A 25,803-nucleotide genomic window follows, 5' to 3' on the forward strand; every position below is an offset into this window, starting at 1 on the left:
TTACTAATGAAAAGTCAGAATTTTCACAGAGCATCATCTCTATACTCCATACTAGATTGACAATAACTCGAAGCCAATTCTTGGTTCAAGGAACAACTGATAGCATTAAGTGTTAAAGTAGATTACGTGAATTGAACTGATGATATTAACTTACAGATAGCTTTATAGTAACTGATTTTTACATACTTTTCTCTGATAGAACATCATAGGTTAAGAAAGATTACCAGGAGAGACGAGCATCCATTTGGCGACCGATCAAGGTATCAAGCCAAATTGGAAAGGAGTCGAATAAGACTTGAAACCTAGTCTCCTTCAGCTACTGAAAACTGACCTCTTCTTTGCTTCCTTTGTTCTTCCCTAATGAAGCAGAAGATCATAATAAAACAAAAGAATACACCAAATCACTGGACAGAACAAGCCATTCAATAAGCTTAGCTCCCAACTCAGTTGTCAAAGAAGAAAAACAAATAATTTTCAGATTGTTTCACATTATATTCTTAACAAGAATTGTAAAAGATAAAACTTAAACCCCAGTTGACACAAATGGAAAAATACAATGAGAATGATAAATGGAAGAGGACAATAATAGTAATGATGTCAATTGTCCTCAGATATGAATTTCATGATATCACCATGAAAACTGGAATTCAACGGCCTATTTTTTCTTATTACATATTTCCTCCCCAATTCTATACTATACTCACTCAAACCCTCCTTCCCACATTTATTCCACATGGCCTCACCAAATCTCCGATGCGCAAAGTATGCATCCACTTCCACCGCCACCACCTTATCTCTTCCGTCCCCGGCCGTCACCTCCACAGGCAGCCTCTCGTAATGTCCATCATCAACTCTCTCCAGCTCGTCCAGCCGAGCCAGGCCCCGATTCGACGACACAGAGTATAGCTCGCCCCGAACCCGGTGGCCAGACCCGGGAAGGTTGATCAAGTAGGGGATCCCGTGTGGCCCAACGACGAGCGGAAAGGACTCCACAGTGGAGTAATTGCCCAAATAAACAGCGTCGCACGTGCGCATCAAATCCTCGATCAACGCGTGGTTGTGGAAGCCGCGCTTCAACGTGCCATAAGTGAAGATGAGGCTGACGTCATCTTCTCGTTTACGATTCGCCATGGAATTGCCGAACCTGTTGCAATTTGAAGAGATCCGAAAATTCGTTGTACAATTGGAGAAAAGAAGAGAAACGATACCGTTTAAATTGGCAAATTTCACCTAGGGCACTCAACACAAAGGGCGTAGTAAACCTAGTTTAGCTAATGTTTATAAACTTCTTATAATAAGGTTTAAGCTATTTGTGTTATAAACTATGGAGAAAATGATAATAAAAAGATAATTCAATAAACTTGTGTATTTTTTTAAGTTTTTTTTTATAATTAAAATCAGTACATATAAGATTCAAAATGAAAGTTACAATCGAAATGAAATAAACTATCTAAACTAGATAAGACTTGTCTATGCATAATGATAAGACTACATAATCATCAATATTTGTCTTATAGTTTTCTACAATAACTATGTCATTAGAATCTTGTTTTGCAAAAAAACTACATGGGACAAAAATGTCAACAAATATTAAAAAAAAAAAAAGTACAAGTAATTTGAAGTAATAAAATGTTACCTTATTATAACTTTGTCAAGAAAACTCAGTAGGATAAAACTTGATTGAAAGAAAAATAGTACAGCTATTCCACCTGATTTCAATTCTTATATCAAGCGATTACGTTTTGTATATCAATGTCTTTAAATAACACTGTCTCCATACGAAATATTTATCAACAATTGATGATCGTAATAACATGATGAAAGGAAAAATAATTATTATTGATCTCTTTAAGAATCTCATACATATAAAAGCATCATTTTGAGGGTAAATATCTTATATGTTGTGAACATTTATCACCCAAAGAACATACCTAGTTAAAATCTTATAAAGAAAAATCCTATGAGAAAAATTTTAATAAATGGAAAAGAGTACATTATTCTTTTTAGTACATTGCAAAAAGTTTTCTCATAAAAACCTTGAGAGAAAAATCTAATAAGATAAAATCTTGTTCAAGGGAAAATGAGTCAATGCGTATTTACTCCTCATAATGATATCACTTGGACATATTGAATCACTAGAGGTGATATTAATGGTCATGTCCGATGAATTAACTATAATCATATTTATTACATTGTATTAATTCATGCACTGTCAGGCAAACTCTTTATCTTTGGCAACTAATGAAAACTCTCAGTTCAACCAAACTTTGTCTTTGGCATTTAATGAAAAGTCATAGTTTGGCCGAACTTTAAAGAGGAAATTAGGCCCAATACCCTAAAAAATTAACTAAATTGATTAATATCCTAATAACTAATTAAATCAATAGAGAATGTGTCATGCTAATGTGGTTTTCAATAGTGGCGAAGTGGGAATGTTGTGGTAGTGGTGTTGATGCTACTTATGGTGGTGGTTGTGGTGGTTTGGGGCTGCTACGGTTTTCAATAGGGATGGCGTCGAGGTGTGGTGGTGCTGATGTTGCCTGTGGTGCTGGTAGTAGTGGTTTGAGACTACTATGGTTTTCAACAATGGTGGCATCGAGGTATGGTGGTGGTTTTGATGCTCCTTGTTGTGATGGTAGTGGTGGTTTCTTTGTTGGGGGGTTTTAGGTGATTTTTGTTAGTTGTGCAATAATTGTGTTGGCTTGAGTATAGCTGAAGAAGACAAGTTGAAGAAGAAAGGACCCAATATTTTGAAGATCTTGATGAGCATATAATTCTGTTATAATTTCATTTTCAGTAGAGAAAGTGGGGTCAACGAGGATAAAGAACGGTGAGGAACAGCTAACGTGTCTGGAGGAAGTGGTGGTTGGACTAAACCAACAAAATGGCGTGGTCTTTCTTTCCCAGTATTAGATATACCCAAGTATTAGATATACCGAAGTGTGCATGGGTGTGAGTATCAGTTTTGAAGCGTGTGTGACTAGTGTAAATGCATGAAGCTTGACATGGATAAATTAGATGGCAAAACATGTTGAATGATTTGTTTGATTTTGAGAAATAAAAAATTATCTTTGAAATTAGAATATTAGTGTTTGTGTCAACTTTTTTTTTTTTTTTTTTTAATCTTGTTATTTTTTGAGTTTTGTAACTTTTTTATCTTCTTAAAAAAGTGACACCAAATGGATTGTGCTATTTTGATGTTTGTCAATTTCTTTTTTATAATTTATGTCACTTTTTTTGAATTTTGTCAATTTTTGAATGTTTGTCACCTTTTTTTAATTTTGTCACTTTTTTTGAGTTTGTGTCACTTTTTTTGAATTGTGAAAAAAGTGACACAAATTTTATAAAAAAGTGACATTATGCAATTTTTTAATTTTACACAGTATTTTTTACTTCTAAAAAAACTTTTTATATAATTTTTCAAAACAACTCTAATTTTAAGGGTATTTTTGTAAATTGCCCAAATTTAAATATCAACTTAGTGGTGTAAAAATGGACGGATATATTGGAACCAATTCGTCTAGATATTGAAACGACATGACCCAACAACATTAAAGGACCAGCCCATGATGATTCACATGCCGGGCCTAGATCGACCCACAAAAATTTCTTAAATGTGAGACCGGCCCACAACTCGGATTGATAAACGCTGCACTGTCCATCAATCATTCAAGCTCGATTTTTTTTCCCTAGTATTCACCTGTCATTAAAATCTAAAAAGTCAACATTTTTTTTTAAAATATTAAAATGGGGCCAATGCTTAAAGAGTGGACCCAAACATTTAAAACGGAATGACTCGAATTTTTAATTTACTGGGCCACTTTGATTATGGGCCTATTCATGGTCACTTTCAACGGCCCAGACCACTTTTTAACAATTAGGTCCTGAGTGGGCCATGTTAGGCTCGCCCAGTTTGACACAATTATATCAACCTATGAGGTCGATTAATGACTAGGAAATATTCGATAAATGATCGCTAAAATTCTGTGAGTGCACAATATTGTAACCAAGCAATAAAGTAGTGAATAAAGTATCGTTCTATTAAAGACCAAATACTTAATCTAGTTCTAATTAATATTAACTATAATAATCAAGTTGTGATTTGTTGATTTCATAAAATTATCTAAATTACTTTAACGAACAATTAAGAAACGTTTGTAAAGCTGATTAATAACAAGCGCTAGAATTTCGAATTCCCATTTATTATTTTGTTCTATTACAACTCAAGACCATGATGATACTTTTTTAATCTTGTTAATCAATATTCCTATTTTGTTAAATAATCTCTCTCGAATAGAATTCAACAAAATCCTTACATATAACTTTTCTATATCTTTGTGAAAGACGTGAATATGAAAAGATTCATTAAAAACAAGAACACCCATTTAAATCTTGCAAGGTATAGTGGTTTATTGCTATACCTATCAGACACAACTTCTTTGGACATGAGAGACTATTGTTATGCTTCTTTCCATATGTATGACTATTTGGTTGTCAGCTAAACAAAATGTCACGCAAGCACCTTTGTTGCCTCATTACCTGAGGCGAATGTATAGTGTCACATTTTCCTATCTGTTTTCCTGAAGCAATGAGATTAAATTGCGTTGCCTTGCTTACTCTCTCTTTTGAGGGGCTAACCCACCAACATGTTCTCGGTAAAAGGTGACACAACTCTTATCAGGCACATCATGGGACATGATATTGTCACTCCCATGATGATTGAGAGGGACTCACTCCTTAGCCACGCCACGTAGGCTTCTATGATCCGAGGCAGTTGAGGTCCAACCCTTTGTGCTTTGCACAAGTTGCAATCTCTAACACCTTGAGCAACGTGTAGTTTGATTGAAGTGACATTGGTTTGTAATCAAATTCTTGCTAATCCATCTAAAATAGGTTGTGAGCGGTCACTAGGGGCGACAATTTGGCTCATCGGCTTAGGCCGCCCGTTGCTCGATCCGAAAAAAGTCCGAGACAATCAGGCTTGAGTCTCGACTGGCCCCATTTTGGGAGGATGGCGAGCCCGAGTTGGTCCACGAGCCTTTAAAAAAAACCACCAAAAAGTCAACAAAATTGCTGCCTTTTAAAAGGCAGCCGTAGCTGGTTGCCTTACAATGCTGCCTTTTAAGACATCTTAAGGGGGAAAAAAAAAAGCAAATAAAAAAGTGAGTCTGCTCAGCTCTGCTCGGAAAGGCCCGAGCCGAAAGTTTGGTTCGAGCTTAATTTTTCGGGCTCGGAAAAAAGCTCGTACATCGAGCTCAAGCTTGAGCCTCAATTTAAGCTTGAGAGCCGATTCGGCTCGATTCGAGTCGTTAACATCCCTGGAGGTCACACGTCTTCGGTAGCTACTATGTTACATCTTTTGAGCTTGATGCCGTTGGGATAAAGTCACATATCAAGCACTCAAGGGGCCTCGTTTGCATAATTGTTATGTATAAATATGTATCATTTGAAGGTAATGAAAAATTGGTAATTTGCAATGTCAACTCAAATATATACTCAACTCCTGTATTCTCATTTTCTCGTATTTCTCCCATACCCAAATTATTGTCCATATTTTGACTTGAGTAGCAAGGTGCATATGATCGTGATCTCTACCTTTTTTCTTGGATGTGTGATCTGTTTGGCGCTTGGGAGTCCCAACAAATTCACAAGTCAACACATACCATACATATGCTTAATAGTTAATATAAATGCTTTTTTGAAGTAAATAATTTTATAAGAATTATTATTCTTCAATTTTTTTTTTATTCCAAAGATTTTATTTTCATATTTGTAATTTTATTTTTCTCTCTGGCATTAAATTGAGCAATACCATATAACTAGGGTCATCGCATGTCCCTCGTGACATGCGTTTTTTTTTTTTTTTTTGACAAGAAAAATAAATTTTAGGTTTTATAGAAATTATTATTATTTTTTAATTTGAGAAATACCAAGAGAAGTGACCCAGATCCTCGTGCACCACGGGTGCGGAGTGTTCTAACAAGCTTTAGAAATATGGCAGCCATTTCATATCCTCAAAAATGACAATCTCTTTTAGTAAATTTTGAAAATATATTAACTATATTAAAAAAAAAGCATAAACAAAATATAATTGTAGAGTAATGCTATTTATCATCAGCATTAGTGGTGAGGTCACTATGCTATCATCCCATAAAGATGAAACACACTTTCATTATTACCAGTGTTCATTACTATTGTTAATGAATAACATTACTCATATTTAAGTTTGTAAAGAAAAATATTGTTGAATATTTATAATGTGCGGACAAATCATAAATAAGATGCAAGGTTTTTTCTACAAATCATAGTCCTCTTGTTATAATTCTAAAATCATCATCGAGCACTAATGATATACTATCAACCCAACTTCAAGTTATATATTTGGTATTGATTAATTATTTTGTCATCGAAGAATGATCAACACATCACTTGTATCATAAAATTATGCCGATTCTGTTCTATTCCGCTTCTAAAATTTGATCATATTTCACAAATATCTACCAATACTAATGTGGCGAATAAAGTTCAAATTTTGGTCCATTTTGAGTAAAGCTACCATTCTTGTTTAATTGGCCTATAACCATCTTCTTCGAACCATAAGAGACCCCACAACATGTCTGTCTCTCTTTGGTCAGCCTACTAATTTTAGCAATATCAATAGGAGAAGGGGGATTTGAGTTAACTGGATCTCGATTACCTCTCCGAAAAAGGGCTGCTTAAAGAATAGATAAAAGGAAGGTTTCTGCACAAGATAGCACAACCCAAACTTTGAAATTGATGTGGTTGAGACGTGTTCTAATTCATTACAGTACTAAGTACTTACGACAACAATTAAAATTAAAAGAAAATAAAGAATATTTCACAATCATGCAATTAAAAGTGTACACCAAACTATTACAGCAAATAAGAACACAGCCCTACCATCCGTTATTTGCTAGGCCAAACCCCATAAAAGCCCATCAGTGGTTTGAAGAATGCCAGTTATATCTTCGTTTTTTTTTTTCCTTTCAATTTCTTTCTAAATACTAAAAAAGAAATATAATTTCTTGTTTCCTAACTAAGAAATTCAAACCACCCCACAAGAAAGAAAGAACGAAAAAAAGCGCAATAAAAATACAAGTGTCATCACGACATATCCACGAGACGTCGAGGTTAAATGGAGTAAAAAGTTACTTATCGTACAAGCAAAATATACTAGAGTAGACTTAAAAATGAATTGTTTTACGTGTAATCTTATTTTCAAATAATCTTAATCAGAGTGTACTCACATTTAAGATTATTATCTCAATTGGCACAAATATTAATAAGAGATAAGAGGAACCAGCTGTATATTTCATTATCGTTTCGTTGTTAAGAGTATTATCTCTTATTTGATCCATTTGAATTTTATGTTCACAATAGTGATCGGATGTATTCATTAGATATAATTGAATTCGCAAAAGTTTATAATTCCATAATGGAAGTTTCTATTTGAATATCATTTTATTCAAACTCATTTCCAATCACATATTTTTAAATAAAATAACTTTAAACCCTCTTTTAAAATTAGTTTCGCTTCAGCACCCGTTGCTCTAATTAATTGTCCACATAAATTCAAAAAATTTTCATGTCTTTTAACACTATATTAAAAAATATAATTTATTTATAAAATCTATTAAGAAAAATGGACACAAATGCGAGCTAAATATTGAACTCCTAACTGAAATTCAAGAGAATGTCAACAAATCCTGCCATGTTCAAGCAGCAATGTGCTTATTATATTGTCCATGTGAAGGAATATTGTTACAAAGAGTCGCTATTTGATGGCGGAGATCCCAAACGAAACTCCCATATTTTACAGATAAATAAAGATGTCTTTGTTGACTGGTTTCCCCGTACAAAATTTGTTGGCTGTGGCCGCCTCCACTTCTATAAACAGGCTCTCCATTTCTCCACCTCCACTCAAATCTCTCCTCGTTAATCGATCCACCTCTGCCGGAAGAAAATCTTTTTCCCTCTTTGTGTCGGGATCCTATTCGTCTGTTGCTTCCTCCTCCACCGCTATGGGTGACGCCGCCGCTGATTCCGGTATGGATGCTGTCCAGAGGCGCCTTATGTTCGAAGATGAGTGAGTGATAGATTTTCTACGGACCCTTTTTCATTTAAATATAGTCATTTAAATATAGATACGTGCAAATAGACTTATAATAATACGTAGACATTTATTTTATGTGCTGAAAAATGGGGTTCTATTGAGTGGGCTGTGATGATTTGTGTGTTTTATGGGTTATGATCATCTGGGTTTTCGGATTTTGAACTTAAACTTTAGGATCGTTGCTTTTCCTCTGGCTTTTTTGATCTTGAAAGGATGTTTTTGTTTTTGAAAAGTTTCGGTGGAAAAATACAAATAATTCTTTATCCAGATGTTGCAATCTTCTTTTGTTGATATCACTTTATCTCCTTTTTTAAAAATTTTTGGAAAATTCCTGTGTGTTCCAATGTTAGGGCCTGATGGCGGTAAGAGTGGGTTTTCTCTCTCTAGACACAAACAGAGGCTAATAGATAGGGATATAGATATATAATCAAATATATTTCCCCTCTTTTATGTTTGATTTTGCACTGGTACATCAGAGTGAAAATTTATTAGCTTCAGCTGTTGTGTAACTTGTGTTGATTGATGACAGTTCTTTCACTTTTGATAACTTTGCAGGTGTATTTTGGTGGACGAGAATGATAATGTAGTAGGTCATGACACAAAATACAATTGTAAGTTGGATCTTACATCTTTAAGATTTGATCATTGAAACTATTTGGATTAGTTTCTGATATGAGATTCAACATTATTTACTCTAATAAAAGCAATCAATTTTTTTACCATGCCAATTATGATCCTATTTTGGCCTGTTATTTCTTCCTTTTATTAAATTCTGGATTTGGAATCCCCAGAAACCTGGAACTCTTTTGTTGCCACATGTTTTATGACCTCTACTTTCTTCTGCTTGATGTAGATCAAATTTATTTATAGTGCTGGCTTTTCTACATCTCTAACATGCAGGTCACCTGATGGAGAAGATTGAGTCTGAAAATTTGTTGCACAGAGCTTTCAGTGTATTTCTCTTTAACACAAAATATGAGCTGTTGCTTCAGGTATGTGTCAATCTGGGGTGTTGGATGCATTTTGCTACTAGGAACCTAATTGGAATTTAAAAGCTTATCTTTTCCTCCAAGAATTATGAGCATAATTGATGTTCCACTGATGTGTATCATTACAACCTCAGTGATACGTTTATAAATATTTTAGGAAAATTTAGGGGATTTATATACAAAAAGTATTCTCATACATATTGGGAAACATCATAAAATAGGAATCTTCTTAAAAACTTCCTTTCATTCAAATTTAATATCTCAGACTGGCTGGGAACAAAATTTAGAGCGCGAGGAAAACGAACTGTTACTTTTACAACTTATCTAAGTGTATCATTATTTTGAACATTCGACACATTGTGTAAATGCAACTTATGCAAGAGTTGCATTGACGTCTTTAGCTCTCTCATTACGTACATAACCTTGTCCAGTCTCCTCTTTCTGCAACTTTCCTCGATATTGCTACCTTAACTGGAGTCTGAAAAACCTTCTTTCTTCTTTCAATCCTTTCTTCTACTTTGTGGATAAACAATTCTTTTGCTTCAAGCTCAACATGCTTATCATGAACCTCCAGTTCTTTGTTTCACATTTCTCCAAACAGGACTTAATCATTTCCTTTCTAACATTTTTTTTTAATTTATTATTATTATTTTTTTCGTAGCAGAAGTACGAATAGTGTGTAAGATTGGGAATGTCTGAAGGTTGGAAAAAAGTTGTTGTAACCTCTTCTAAAATGCTACAATGGAGATCAAATTTTTATTCTTCCACATAAATCATGTATAATTATGAGATTATACGGCAGTTAATGTTATGCCATGCTTCCTAATTCAGATTCTAGACTTAAAATTATGATAGTAGTTGACTCACACTCAACTTTCTAGGAAGTAGTGAACTCTTCTTGACTTGTACCTGTGTGTATTAGAATAATTGTTTGGAAATTTGCTTGTATTGGTTGCTGGAGTAATGCAAATTTAGTGATATTCACTTATGGGCAACCAAATTAAAACCATAGTCCTTGCCAGCAATCTTCAATCATGAAAAAGAAAATATAAAATCATTTTAGTGGCTCATTGATGGGAGCGATGAGGCATTCCCACTGAAAGTATGCAATGCTACTTCAAGGCTATATACATTTTATTTTTTGAAGGAACGGGGATATGCATTTGTTAAGCTACAAATGCAGCTTATTAGGTTTTGAGCATAGTGCTCTGGAAGCTATCTGATCTATGCTTGCTTATCATATAAAATTGAGCAATAGTGAGTGATTTTGGCATGCGAACAGATTACATAATTGTGATTACTTCAAAATCTTCTTCCAATTGTCCTGTGGATTTATGCATTTGATTATTGACTGTTATTATAACCTTTATAAGCACAATGAAATGATAAATGTTTGTACGTTGTGACAGAAGTAGAAACACATTTATGGATGGGTATGGAGTGTTTTGTCCCAGCCTGTTCTCCTTTTGTTTTGATTCCTCTCAATTCGCTCAAGCCTCTCTATCCTTGACAGGCTTTCCAAACATAAATGTCTATTCGGTGAAATACACTAACATAATTTTTGAAAGGAAATTTAGAATGATGTATGGAATTTCCATCTAAGAATCTGCAATAATCTATATAGAAGGCTTCCTAACGCATTTTGCTTGTGTTTCTTATTGTGCAGCAACGGTCTGCAACAAAGGTCACCTTTCCTTTGGTGTGGACAAACACCTGCTGCAGCCACCCCCTTTACCGAGAGTCCGAGCTTATCCCTGAGAACGCACTTGGTATTTATTCTGTTCTGTTTCATTTGCAGAAATAATTCTACACAGTTGCCTATCCTTTTATTTACAATGCTTGTATTTCAAATATAAGGGGTGAGGAATGCTGCCCAAAGGAAGCTCTTGGACGAACTCGGTATTCCGGCTGAAGACGTCCCAGTTGATCAGTTCACACCATTGGGCCGCATGCTGTACAAAGCGCCATCTGATGGAAAGTGGGGAGAGCATGAACGTAATAATAATACATTGATTTATATTTGAAGCTATTCTTTGATGGTAACTTTTTGTAGTCACAGACTTTAATTATGATCTTCATAACATATAACACAACAGCCACTTAGTGCATGTTTTGGTAAGATGGATTAGATAGTGATGAATAATATATTATGGAAGAAAAAGAAAATAATAAAATCTTTATTATACTATCCACATACCAAGCATTCACTTGTCATTTTCTCGTTGTCTCTACATGTGCTCATTTATTTGGTATTGTCTGATCCACCTTGTCTTTTATTTTTATTTTTATTTATTTATTATTATTATTATTATTATTTTCTCTGTAGTTGATTACCTACTGTTCATTGTTCGGGACGTTAATGTCAACCCGAATCCTGATGAGGTAGCTGATATCAAGTATGTGAATAAAGAAGAGTTGAAAGAGCTGTTGAGAAAAGCAGATGCTGGTGAGGGTGGTATTAAGCTTTCCCCATGGTTCCGACTAGTTGTTGACAACTTCCTGTTCAAGTGGTGGGATCATGTGGAGAAAGGGACTATAAGCGAAGCAGCCGATATGAAAACCATTCACAAGTTGACTTAAAAATGCAGTCGGCTAAGGATATGGTATTTCATGGCAGATTTTCAGTTTCTTGAAATAAGTAACTTGTCTGGTAAGATGTCCTTGAAACCAATAAGTTGATTATGCTTGTTATATGAGAATGTTCTTTTGAATTTGCTCAGCTTTTGACATAGACTACAGTATTTGATTTGGCTTTTAAATTATGATTAAGTAAAGAAACTCTTTGTTACACTTTCATTTCTATTATGGTTTAATTTACTTCAAGTTTTTGTTGAATTTCCTCTATTTGTGACATGGGTTGGATATTTTGAAATGGATGATGTTACGTGTACATAATGGTATTTATGTGGGTTTACACCTCCCTCACATGGAGGGGGGTGATTCTGCTTGTGCATTATTATTTTGGAATATATCTCCAGAAATAGTTGAAGAATGCTGCTAGCTGATTTATTATGTAATGTTTGAAATGAAGCTTATAAATGGGCAAAAAGCAGTAAGACACCACTTGGACATGTGAACACACTTTTTATTAAAATTGTAGATTTATGCATTGTATTTGAATATTTAAGATTGTAGATTAATGTATTGTATCTGTTTTGGCTACTTTTTACTTTTTACTTTTAATCTTTGTTCTGTCTTCATTTCTTCAAATTCATTTTGAACCACCTAGTTTATGGGATTCTTAATCTCATTTCATCAATTTTTATCGAAATTTATTAAAATTATCAGAATCGAATAGGGGGCTTAATAAAATTAATACTTTTTTTAGGAGTAATTAGCATAAAATATCTCCATCATTTGAGCTCATTGAGCAAATCATTCCTATTGTTTTAAATTTGGTTGTTGTACACTTATTTCACATTTTTTGGCAGAGTGGGGCCTTTTCATCTCCTTTCGTCAGTTCCGTTCATCAAATATGGATGATTGGTGCAAAATGTTCCTATAATTTGTCTTCATTGTGCAAAAGATATTTACCATCTCTTTTCTCTATTAAACTATCGTAAAACACTAATTTTTTTTTTTCATCTTTAAATAAACATATAAAAAGAAAGAAATAATATATAAAAATAAATAAATAATTGCAGCTAGAATTCCATAATTTTTAAAAATTTCAAAGGAGACTTATTTAAAATAATTGAAAACATACTGATTAAAGAAAAATATTTCATCTTCCAATAATCCAACCTATGCTACACCCATCCACCACCACTAAAATAATTAAAAAGAGAATTAAAAGTATTAAAATAATTATAAATAGAAAAATAAAAAATTAAAGAAAAAGGTTCTTCCTTATCCAATTTTGCACCTTACCACCGTTCACCACCACCCATTCTCCCCATCCCATTGTGGCACCATCTTCTTGTAATCAAGTTTCATGGTCCAATATCATTTTATTTTCATCAAAGTTACAAGACTATTTTTAGGGACTTAGCTGTTTTCAACAAATTCTTGTTTATGTCTTGTTCTTGATTACATATATATATTGGAAATATATATTTTTTTTCTTTTTGGTTAATATGTTTTAAATTAAGTTAAGTGGAACTCTTTTGCACTATTTATAAATAATAGTAATTTGACAGCATTTACTTATTTTTTGTATTATTTCTTTCTTTTTTTATTTGTTTATTTAAAGAAGATGGTAAAATTAATTATTTACAATGCTTTAATGAAAAAAAATAGATGATAAGAACATTTTTGTGCAATGAAGATAGATTATAGGAACTTTTTGTGCAATGAAAGCAAACGTATGCGCATTTTGCATCAATTACATATATTTGACAGAAGGAAACGATCGGATGAGATGGAAATAACTAGGTCCGCAAGAAAATGTTGAAATAAGGGTGCAAATACCAAATTTAAAACGATAAGGACGATTTACACAGTGAGTACAAGCTATGAGTATGTTTTGGCCCCCTTTTTTATTTTGTTTGTGAAGTCTTTTTAACTTGGATGATTAGCTATTTTTCATATTAAAATAACTTTGAGCTTTAGTATATATTGGTACAGAAAATTTACAAAATGCACCCTCAATTTATGGTATGATTGCACTTTACATGCCTTTTTTAAAATAAATTTTACCATTCACATACTACAAGATTTTGGTAATGGTAAATAAATAAAAATACACTTAACTGAAATAATAAATAACGCATTACATATCCCTATTTGGTGGGAATTAAAATCAGATTATTAACAGATTTTGATAAAAATATATTTTCAAAAAGTTGTGGGTCTTATAAAATATTTGAATAAAATTAATTGTTAACTTCAATAAAAATTTATAGCTTAATCCACACCAAACAGAAGTTATATATTACAATACATAATGTTTTGAATATTAAAATCTCTAATTATAGTTTTTTTTTCATTAAATATGTTTTTTTTTCCTGGCTAAGATGGAGATTTTTTGTTTAAAATTTATAAAATTTAATAGCTTATTTTTCTAATATCTAACATCAAATCAATTTTAGTTAGATAATAAAATATTGAAAAATTTGGAAAGTACTTGATTGGACTCTTCCAATATAGTAAAAACAAATAAAAATTCTTATTACTATATTCTAATGAACAAAAATGGTACAAAAATTAAAAATTTTAAAAATCAATTAATATAAATTTTCATATTAGATGTTATTTTATAGTTGGAAATCAATTGCCTATTCATTTTAATTTAGGATAATGCATAATGCATGGAATTTTATTTGCATTCATCATCTAATTTATAAAAAGTTATCGGCACAATTCTCTCAAAATAAAAATAAATTAGTTAGAAGACAATAATTTTTATAAGCATAATCATCTGTAACGTATATCAAAATTAATTTGGTGACGTGTAAACTCCTTTGATGTACATATGAATCATAATGATGTTACTTCTTCTTTTCTTTTTTTGTATGCATATTAATTCTAATTCACATTCATATGTGTAATCTTATTGCTTCCTTCTTCAGCTAGTATAAATTGGATTCTCAAGGTTCAACGACGCCCTCTACTTGAAACCTTCATAGAAAGGTTTGAGTCTATTGCCATTCACCTTGAAAACTTTTGAAGTTGCCAAACTTTGAATTTCAACTGCACCATGACGAAAAATATTAGTAACAACAAATGGTTCAATCCAACGGGAACACAACTTACCCGAAAATAAACGAAATTGGGAATGGTATAGAAGGACTTTTTGACCAACTTTAAACTCCTTCTTAGAGATCTTGTCATGGAAAGCCTTCGTCTTTTCCTTGTAAATCCTTGCACTCTCATAGGTGTTATTGCGAATTTCCTCTAACTCTTGAAGTTTCAACTTCCTATGTTCTCCACTTTCATCCATTTTCGTATTGAAACTTTTAATAGCCCAATAAGCATTGTGTTCTAATTCCACTAGGAGGTGGCATGATTTTCCAAACACTAATCGGTAAGTGGCATACCAACGAGTGTCTTAGATGTGGTCATGTATGCCTACAGAGCATCATTTAAGCGCAAACTCCAATCTTTTCTACTTGAGTTGACCATCTTTTCAATGATGGACTTGATTTCTTGATTTGACACCTCCACTTGTCCAGTAGTTTATGGGTGATAGGTGGTCGGCAACTTGTGGGTTATATTGATTTTCTAAGCAAGGCTTCCACAGTTCGATTGCAAAAATGAGTGCCTCGATCACTTATGAGAGCTCTTGGTATCCCAAATCTAGAGAATATGTTAGATGTGATAAAATTTGCAACAACTTTAGAATCATCAGTCATGGTGGCCTTAGCTTCCACCCATTTCGAAACATAATCAATAGCGAGCAAAACGTAAACATAACCAAAAGATACAGAAAACGGCCCCATGAAATCAGTGGCCCAAAACATCAAAAATTTTGCAAAGTAGTATAGGTGATTGTGGCATTTCATTTCGTTGGGATATATTATTTGTCTTTTGACAATGGTCGTATGACTTACAGAAAGAATATGCATCTCGAAATAAAGATGGCTAATAAAAATCACATTCTAACACTTTTCTCGCTGTCCTCTTTGATCCAAAGTAACCTCCACAAGCATAAGAGTGACAAAAGGTGATGATAGACATAGCTTCATTTCCAGAAATGCACCTTCTTATCACTTGATCTATATAATGCTTTCATAAGTATTGATCATCCCCCACATAGTATTTCGCCTCATTCTTGACCTTATCTTTTTGAGCCCTAGACAAATCAGGAGGGAGCATATTAGTAACCAAATAATTTATCATATTTGCATACCAAGGTGATGTCACGCCAGTAGATAACAATTGCTTGTCAAAGAATGTTTCTTGCAATTATAGTTCATCATCCACGTGAGCTAAATGGCTCAAATGATCAACAACACTATTTTCTATTCCTCTTGTCTTTGATCTCCAAATTGAATTCACTCAAGAGAAGTATCCATTGTATTAATCTTTGTTTTGCCTCCTTCTTTGTTATCAGATAACGAAGAGCTGCATGATCAGAATAACTAATTACTTTAGTATTAAATAAATAAGGACGAAATTTCTCTAAAGCAAAAACAACAGCCAAAAGTACTTTTTTAGTTGTGGAATAATTTTATTTAAAATTCTAAAAGCATAACAGATGGCATGAGATGTTTTTCAAATTCTTTTACCCAAAACTGCACCTACCACAAAGTTGCTTGCGTCGCACATTATCTTAACAGTTCCTTCAATTTATCAAATATCTTCTTACAAGCTTCATCAAACTCCAAAGCCACATTTTTTTGTAACAATTTACATAAGGGCAATGCTATTTTGGAGAAGTCCTTGATGAATCTGTAGTAGAAACCTGTATGTCCAAGTAAAGAATGGACTTCTCGTACACTGGTCGAGTAAGGTATAGATTGAATAATATTAATTCTTGCTTTATCTACCTCAATCCCCTTAGATGAAACAACATGCCCTAAAACTATGCCTTGTTCAACCATAAAATGACATTTTTTTCGAATTCAAGACGAGGTTAGTCTCTATGCATTTTTTAAGGACAAGTGTAAGATTATGCAAATAGTTATCCAAGGAGATTCTGTAGACTATAAAATCATCCATAAAGACCTCTATGATACGCTCAATGTAATATGAAAATATACTAACCATACACTGTTGAAAAGTGGCTGGAGAATTGTGATAAGTGTTTTTACACACTTATTCGGTCCACAAAATATGACTAATTATTGATAAATTTTGTTGAATATGATTTAATTCTATGCAATTTTATTTTGTAGGGCTATATTGATAGATATGATGGAACTCAAGAGAAAAGATGCGAAAAAGGCAAAGATGAAAGAAAAAGAAAGTTCAAGGACCAAAATGCAAATAGCTAAAAGATGACTGAGAAGCATAAACAAGGATGTGAAAGAGTTAAGAACAAATTTAGTGAGGACTTAAAGTATTAGGAGAAGAAAAAAGAGAAATGATCTAAAAGAATCAAGAATTGAATTCAGGATCGCCCTTAGGAGGTATTTTAAAACCCTAGAGTCATCAGTGAAGAGGGAGAACGCATTGAGAAGGAGAAAACACACATATTGGAGAGAATTTGGAGCCACAACAATGAAGAAAAATACAAAGACCGACGGGATTTCACGCAATTAATTAACCCAATGATGTTATTTCTTTAAGTTATTATGTATTTTGTAATTTTCTCCATGCTAGGTCAAAAATTCTTATGCTAGGAGATCGACGAACCTTGTAATGTGATTTTTAATTATTTTTCTATATTTTTGACATTAAAGCACGTATTTAATACTTTGAATGCTTTATATACACTTAAGTTCTTCCATAATTATTGGGTCAGTAATTGTGTGAGTTTGGTGATCCATTTCTTGCATTCGAGAGAAGGGGAATATGTTTGACAAGGTATAAATCATCATAGAGTCCCATAGAGGATAAAGATATCCGCTAAGCTTTGTTAGAATCTTTAAGTGCTCACAAAACTACATGCATTCTTGTATATTTGCACCCGTCATAGAGATATAGGCTGATGGTATATTGGAGTAGGTTTAACTTTGCTTCAGAGAAACTGTTGGATAGATTTAGGAACATTGATTTTTCATAATTTTAATGTGTTGTCAAATTATAGAACTAGGGTTAAATTGAGCATTACTTGGGAATTTGTGATCCTAGTGCGTTATATGTTCATTAAATTCATCAATTTGCGCTCCAAACATTTAATTTGCATTTTTAGTTCATTTAAATGTCAGTTTGCATTTTAATTCATTCAAGTCATACACATTTCCATACCTAGTTTAGGTTAGGGTTTAATTAAGTTATAAAATCACTTTTGACAATCGATTTCGGTTAAGATTGAGATAGGTAAAATTAAACCGCTTAATATCTGTGGGACGACATTCGGACTCAAATTTTTACTTTATTACTTGTTAACGAATTGTACACTTGTGGTGGTTTAAATTCGAAATATATTTTCGTAAACACATTGCAAAGGCCAAAGGGCATGCGACGGTATGTAAAAGTTCCAAATGGGCATGTAATAGTTGTCTTCTCTTGATCCTCCGAGGCAATTACAATCTGAAAATAGCCTGAATAACCATAAAAAAAAAAGCAATAGTGAGAATGATCAGCTAATCTTTCAAGCATTTGATCAATAAAAGGCAAAAGATAGTGGTCTTTGTGGGTTATAATATTCAATTTCCTATAATCTATACAAACCCGCTATCCATTTTGAACATGGGTGGTAACCAACTTATCATTTTGATTTTTTACAAGTGTTATCCCGATCTGTTTAAGAATTACTTGAATTGGGCTGACCCCAACTGCTATCAGAAATAGGATAAATCACTCCAATTTCGAGAAGCTTGAGGATTTCCTTCACTACATCCATCATAGGTGGGTTCAATCTCCTTTGTGGTTAACAAAAAGGTCTTTTTTCTTCTTCAAGTAAAATGTGATGCATGCATGTGGATGGGCTGATCCATCTAATATCTACAATTGTCTAATCAATAGCTGTTTGATGTTTCTTAAGAACTTGCACCAGTTTGTCTTCTTCCGATGCACTCAGTTCATTCGAAATGATCAACAGTAATGTTTCTCCATCTCCAAGGAATACATACTTGAGTGGTCGGGGAAAGATTTCAACTCTGGAATGGGAGCCTACAAGACAGAATGTAACGGCTTCTCATTAGAAGCTGGTAATGCAATTTATGAAACCTTACCTATTTGTTGTAACTTTGGAAGATCATTCAATGTTGCAACTATTTCTTGTAAGTCAATGCTCAAGGCTCGTCCCTCACTCTTTTTCTCAGAATGCTCACCGATGGCAACTTGCAATGTATCTTTTACATCAAGTTCAAAAACTTCCTGTGCTAGATGTCAATTACATCAATAGAATAGACAGCAATATCATCATTAGGAAATTTCATCGTCATAGATATTAAATTTGATTATTTCCCCATCAAATTCCATTGTAAGGTGCCACTATGTACGTCTATTATTTTTTTATTTTTATTTTTTTTTGGATATTTATAAGAACGGTCTTCCTAACAAAATAGGTGTAGTTTGATAGTTATTTTCCATATCAAAAACATAAAAATCAATAGGAAAAACCAATTCATTAACTTGTACAAGAACATCCTCAATCACCTCTTAGGATAGGCATTTGATCTATTAGCTAATTGAATCACGACACCGATTTTATTTAAAGGTCCAAGTTTTAAAGAAGCATAAATAGAATATGTCATGACATTTATAGAAGCTTCTACATCTAACATGCCCTACTCAAATTTAGTGTCACCTATCATACAAGGGATAGTAAACATACCTGGATCTTTGCACTTTGCAAGGAGTTTTCGTTGAATAACTGTAGAGACATTCTCCTTGACTCTCACCTTCTCACACCTCTTGAGTTTTTGTTTCCTCTTAATGGTGCACAATTCTTTCAAAAACTTAGCATAATGAAGTACTTGTTTAATAACATCTAAAAGTGGAATATTAATCTCGCATCTACAAAAAGTTTCGTATAGATCTTCATTTTGTTTACCTTTCCAAGATTCCGCTAAGGCCTAAGAGAAAGGGGGTATTGATTTATAATAAGAAAGAGATGGAAACTTACGTTAGGGTGTATCATCGTCGTGGGAAACACCTTTGTCTCCAGTGACATCTTCTTCTTTTTTTGCTTTGTCGATGTGGGGACTACCTTCACGGGGATTTCAACCTCTTTACCACTCCTTAATATGATTGCACTTGCATTTTCTCTTGGATTTACCACTATTTGATAGGTAATTTTCTCGAACTTTTTGATTCCAGCTGACTAATTACAGTTGCCATTTGACTCATTTGATTTTCAAAGCTTTCAATACTTGCCTTTGTCTCCTGTTGGAATTGCAAAGTGTTAGTGGCAAGGGATTTAACAATATCCTCTAAAGACATGCTAGAATTAGAAGTTTAACCCTATTGTTGTTTAGGAGGATATGACTGCCTATTTTGCCGAAAATTTGAGCTATTTTGCTGTATAGATCGATTTACTTGTTGATTCTTATAGCCAAGATTAAGATGATCCCTTCATCCAAGGTTATATGGTTTCGAATGGGGATCATAATTCCTTTGTGGTTGTCTAGGAAAACCACTTGCTGCATTTATTTGTTCAATGGGATCTTCTTGAAGAGTTGGGTACACATCAATTGGATGTCCTACCACTGAACAAATCCTGCAAGCCTTTGCTGTCTATATATTCCATACAGCCATTTGACGAACAAGAGAAGTTAGACTCGCAAGTTGTTCAATGGAGGAGATTTTTACCTCATTAACATGTTTAGATGGGGTGTTGAGTCTAGTGCCGAATTACTAAGAGTTGGCTGCTATATTTGCAATTAAGTTCTTCACTCACTCGGGAGTTTTATCCATCAAATCTCCACTATTTGCATCCATCATACTCTTATCAGTGGGTAGAAGGCCTTCATAAAAATACTGGCTAAGAAGCTGCTCACTAATTTGATGAAAGAAACAAACAGCACATGGATCAAGTTTTGTTCTCTGGTTTTTGTGAAGGTGAACATAGGTAACACACCCAAATATTCGCAGCGGAAGCATCAAGACTGAAGGCTATGGGACATGGTGAGCAAGAGCTTGTAGTGGTGTTTCAAAGTCCAAGACTCGAGATGGCATTTAATTTAGCAAATAAACAACAGTAACAACTGCATTTGTCCAATAGTGCCAAGGTTCATTTACTGTTATTAAAAGTGCTCGAGCTATTTCGAGGATATGTCTGTTTTTTGCTCTACAATACCATTTTGTTGTGGTGTTTGAGAACAAGTGGTTTGTGCTTGAAAATATTTCATAAATCGTTATTTTCATATTCCCCATCATTATCTGATCGAAGAATCTGAAGTTTACAGAAAATTATGTCTTGATCATATTTTGGAAGGAACGAAAAATTCAAAACACCTCATTCTTGTTCTTCATCAAATAAAGCCAAGTCAAACGTGTTTAATCATCTACAAAAGTCACAAACAATCTAATACCTGAAGATATTACAATGGGAGTAGGGCCCCCAAACATCCGAATGAATTAATGTAAATGGGGTCTCACATGTTTTTAAACTTATTGGGTAAGGTACACAATGACTCTCGGCTAAAATGCAATTTTCACACCTAAAATTAGACTCATGCAAGTTGGAAAAACAAACTTGGAAACAAATACTTTAAGTAAGAGAAGGATAGATGTCCCAGTCGTCGATGCCATAACCAAACCTGTCCCTTTTCGTCACCATTGCAATGCATAGTATTTGCCTTGCCGAAGCTGAAATCATCCATGTAGAATAGCCTATCTCTTTTAGTATCACAACCAATAATTTCCTTGGTGAGAATATCCCGAAACAAATAAAAACTCGAATAAATCAGTGCACAACAATTTAGGTCCTCAATAACTTGGCTTACAGATAATAATTTATTCGAAAGAGATAGAACTAATAAGGTATTTAGTAATGAAAACGAGGGTAAAAGAGCCACTCTTCTAGCGCCTTGTAATTGGATATGTAACTCCATTAGCAATGGCAATATACATCCGTTTTGGTTGAGTTGATTCGAAAAAATCTTGCGGGTCAAATGTCACATGGTCGGTTGCCCCTGAATCGACAATCCAACCATTGTTACCTGAATTACTTAGAGCCACAGATTTGTTTGCAGCAGCGGGAGGAGAGTCCTCTTGTGGTATAAGGAATAGTTGAGGTTCAGTGCTCACGAATGCGGCTTGACCAGGATTCTCGCTTGCACCAGCTTCACGTTTCCTTTTTGCCTTGAGTTCGTGCCACCATTCTGGATATCCATGTAGTTTTGAACATGCGTCTCTAGTATGTTTCATATTCCCCCAGTGTGTGCACCCCCAACCCTTTACCCGTGACTTCGACTTTGTTGCCGTTGTTTAGTTTTCCACTGGACTAGAGTTGAAGTAAAGGCTGCTGCTGTGATTTCTATCTTCCTTTCGAGAACATAACAGCACCAGGTGTGATATCTGCTGTTGCCAACATGTGCATAGGCCTGCTCTATTGCAGGAAATAGTTGAATTTGAAGCACATTTCCTCGAATCTTGTCAAGGCGATCATCTAGTCCATCCAAGAATTTATAAACTGTATCCTCCTGTAAAGTAGACTTATACTTTTGTATGTCAGCATCGCATATCATCGGATTTGGATGACGAAAATTGATCTCTCCATAAGCCTTGAAGATTGTTGTAATATGTTTCGATAGATCCTCCACCTTGTTTGAGCCTGTCACCTTCCTCTTAAGATCATAAACTTGCGAGGTATCGGTGCCGTCAAAATATGTCATAGCAATAGCATCCGACATTGTTTTTGCCGTTGGAAATCTGATGTAATTGTTGATCAGTTTTGGGTCATAGAATTAATCAGCCATCCCTTTACCACTGCATTTTCCGTTCTCCATTTTCTGAAATTAGGATCCGTCTCTCGGGGTTGTGGAAGATCCCCATTTATATATCCCAACTTGTTTTTACCAGAGATAAACATCTCAACAATCTGGGACCAAATTCCATAATTGCTGTCGTCCAACTTGAGGCTAATAGTTGCCGTAATAGACTCATGAATTGATTGAGGTGGTGTCTGTGTTTGGTTTAACACCTAGGACCTTGCTGTTTGTACAGGAGGGTTTGACACCCTCCCTGACAGAATAGACTCATAAGGGGAGGGGGAGCAATTTTTTATCATTTTTTTTTCACTCGGGTCCCACGCGAATGTGAAAATGTGTCAAGAAGGTGGTAAATCATTTTTCTGTACAAATGGTATTTTCCTATCACCTATGACACTCTGAATGTCAGGTCTGCAAGGGTTGAGCTCTCTCCTTGGGAGTGCTTTATAAAGGGAGTACGTTCTTCCATTGCTCTCAATTTTCGCGGTCTTTGAGCAATTTTTTATCATTTTTTTTCACTCGGGTCCCACACGAATGTGAAAATGTGTTGGTAAATCATTTTTCTGTACAAATGGTATTTTCCTATCACCTATGACACTCTGAATGTCAGGTCTGCAAGGGTTGAGCTCTCTCCTTGGGAGTGCTTTATAAAGGGAGTACGTTCTTCCATTGCTCTCAATTTTCGCGGTCTTTCTTTTCTGCTATTTCACAGAGAAATCTACAGGTCCTAGATTCTCGGCTTTGATACCATGATGCAATTGATACATTTCACAGAAAACAGAAAAATCTATTCATGAAAGGTACTAATCGCTATGCACTATTCTAGACTAGAATCACTTGTGGTGCATGATTAATGGAAATCAGAAAAAACAATTCTTGTAATCTCTCCACAAGATCCTCGATTGACAGCTCACGCCAACAAAATACTTGTGAATTTAACTCTTCAAAATAAATAAAAGTCACTTCTATAATAATTCGAGGTTTTAGATCAAAACTAAGGGTCCGTTTGATTGTAAAGATAAAATTTTGGTAGAAAGACAACGAATTCTATGGAATTGAATTGCCTAAAAATTGTTTTACTTGGAATTGTCAATTATTGTGTTTGATTGGTATAATTTTTCACATGAAAAATATTGAAATAAAAGTGCTTTTTTTTGTGTTCATTTGGCTTTGCTTTACATGAAAATTTCAATTAAATGGATAAAAATTACTGGTATTGGAAAAAAAATTTTTTTCCATTGCAAAAAAAAAAAAAAAAAAAAAAGGAAGAAAAAAGAAAAAAGTAACACTACCCTTCAAGAAAAACCAAGAAAAACAAATTCCATGGAAAAAATGCAATATGAAACACACAAAATTGAAAAAAAGTGGAATTCGAATTCCATTTTCTATGAAATTCGAACTAATCAAACATGGGCTAAGTTACAACTCATTTTCAAGTTCATTTTCAATCACATGTTTAATTAATCACATATTTCACTAAACATTTATCAAAACTAAACAAACTGGGGTGAAATAAAAGATGTGGTCAAATTTGATGCCTCAAGGGACGGTCACACGTGAAACATCGAGTTTTGGAGGCTCGATATTGATCATCTCCTGAATTGTACTCTTCTTTAGGGTTGTGGATATTATGCCGTTTATTTTCGCATCACGGTGAAATATGTGCAGTTTTTTTCCGAAATTCAGTGAGTACGATGGCTGGCACTGAAAATGATCCAAATAAACGGGCCAAGAGGTGCGAAAATACAAAAATCATTGAAGTTGAAAATGAAAATGGTATTGGTGGAAATGAAATTGATGATTTTAGGGCGTATTTTTTGAAATTACCATGCCATATAATTGTTGAGATTTTCCTGAAATTACCAGTGAAATCCCTAGTGCAATGCCGCTGCGTGTGTAAGATTTGGCGGGCATTGTTCTCTGATCCTCATTTCACCAAGCTGCATTTTTCAAGAGCGCCCATTTGCTTTTTACTTCACTCTAATAGGTCTTATAAAAGGAATTCGCAAAATCTCATATTGGTTGAGCTTGGAATGCCGGGTGATGATGCGATTTTGAGGATCAGTAACTCACCTGATTTCCCTAATTTTGGGATTGAGCTCGTGGGATCGTGTAATGGATTGATGTGCATGTATGATCGTCAAAAAAATGGGCCGATATATGTGTCAAATCCCTTGGTTGGGGAATATTTGAGTGTTCCTAGTTCTGTAGATGATCAAACATTTCCTTTGGTGTGTGGATTGGGATTTAGTCAAAAGTATAATCAGTATAAGTTGATTCAAATTGTCCCTAAACTGAGTTTTGATGATGATAAAATGGAAGCAAAACTGTGGACACTGGGTCTGATTCATGGAGGTCTATTGGGGATGTTCCATTTTTATTCTCTCCTCCATCTTTCGGCACATATCTTCATGGGAATCTTCATTGGATTGTTGATTATTCCAGGAGCTCTAAATTGATCTGCTGCCTTGATCTTGAAACCGAACAGTTCCGATCACTTCCACCTCCCCCTGCTTACAAACCTTCCACGAATAGTTTATTTTGGGGGAATCCGGAGGTACTGGAAGATTGCCTTTATTTAACTTGTTGCTTAGACAAATATCCTGACATTATGGACGTATGGGTGATGAAGGAATATGGTATCAAGACCTCCTGGACTAGAAAATTTGTTGTGAGAGATCCAGGACAAAGTTGGGATCCAATTGGTTTTCGAGTGTTGAGAGTTTTGAAGTCTTCAGGTGGACTGCTCGTCTTGTGTAATTTCCAGTTGTACATCTATGATCTAAAGAAATGTATTTTCAAGAGGCTTGAAATTGATGGAATTCAATCACAGGTAGAAGCAATGTGCCATTTACCGAGCTTCACTTCACTCAAGGATGTCACAGTGGAGAAGACGCAAAGGTATGGATAGTAAATTTGAAATAACTATAGCGTTTTTCTGAGTTTTGGTCCTAGATAGTTTTGTAGAACTCTTTAATGTATTTGACACTGAGAGTTCATTAGTCCCACATGTCCCCTGGAGTCAGAGTCGAGAAGTACCGTGCAGCCCTACTCTTTCTATCTGTCCCACCCCCACAAGATACGCTTAGACAAAATATGGAAACATCCCTCTAATGAATTCCCTTGGACTACTGTAAATGAATCGACATAATTGTGATCAATCAAATATGGCAAAGCTTATTGTATGTGTCTATCATTAAATGCTCAGAATGGCCTTGGGCTGTTGTTTGCACTTTGCAGTGTATCAGAGACG

The 25,803-nt window shown here is 34.3% G+C and overlaps 2 protein-coding genes and 1 pseudogene across 2 annotated transcripts; 2 read left to right on the forward strand and 1 right to left on the reverse strand.

The window, feature by feature from the left end:
- Positions 1 to 86: 86 nt before the first annotated feature.
- On the reverse strand, positions 87 to 1,289 carry LOC111379756 (putative gamma-glutamylcyclotransferase At3g02910). The gene is made up of 2 exons (XM_023003195.1): positions 744 to 1,289; positions 87 to 357 (listed from the first exon to the last, which is right to left on the reverse strand). The coding sequence occupies exons 1-2, from the start codon at positions 1,129 to 1,131 to the stop codon at positions 317 to 319; spliced, it is 429 nt and encodes a 142-aa protein (XP_022858963.1). The 5' UTR covers positions 1,132 to 1,289; the 3' UTR covers positions 87 to 316.
- Positions 1,290 to 7,688: 6,399 nt separating this feature from the next.
- Positions 7,689 to 11,958, forward strand: LOC111379751 (isopentenyl-diphosphate Delta-isomerase I). Its single transcript, XM_023003189.1, has 6 exons — positions 7,689 to 8,107; positions 8,690 to 8,745; positions 9,035 to 9,126; positions 10,790 to 10,892; positions 10,981 to 11,118; positions 11,450 to 11,958. Exons 1-6 carry the CDS (start codon positions 7,851 to 7,853, stop codon positions 11,701 to 11,703), a joined length of 900 nt encoding a protein of 299 aa, XP_022858957.1. The 5' UTR covers positions 7,689 to 7,850; the 3' UTR covers positions 11,704 to 11,958.
- An 8,774-nt stretch (positions 11,959 to 20,732) lies between these two features.
- Positions 20,733 to 25,583, forward strand: LOC111379746 (annotated as a pseudogene).
- Positions 25,584 to 25,803: the final 220 nt, after the last annotated feature.

Source organism: Olea europaea, unplaced genomic scaffold (genome assembly GCF_002742605.1).
Source record: "Olea europaea var. sylvestris unplaced genomic scaffold, O_europaea_v1 scaffold203, whole genome shotgun sequence".
Classification (NCBI taxonomy): Eukaryota; Viridiplantae; Streptophyta; class Magnoliopsida; order Lamiales; family Oleaceae; genus Olea; species Olea europaea.

Coding starts and splice junctions, on each gene's coding strand:
- LOC111379751 (XM_023003189.1), top strand. CDS start 7,851: ATGTCTTTGTTGACTGGTTTCCCCGTACAAAATTTGTTGGCTGTGGCC. Junction 8,746..9,034: donor TCATGACACAAAATACAATT/GTAAGTTGGATC, acceptor TCTAACATGCAG/GTCACCTGATGGAGAAGATT. Junction 10,893..10,980: donor TATCCCTGAGAACGCACTTG/GTATTTATTCTG, acceptor TTCAAATATAAG/GGGTGAGGAATGCTGCCCAA.
- LOC111379756 (XM_023003195.1), bottom strand. CDS start 1,131: ATGGCGAATCGTAAACGAGAAGATGACGTCAGCCTCATCTTCACTTAT. Junction 358..743: donor CTTTGCGCATCGGAGATTTG/GTGAGGCCATGT, acceptor CTGCTTCATTAG/GGAAGAACAAAGGAAGCAAA.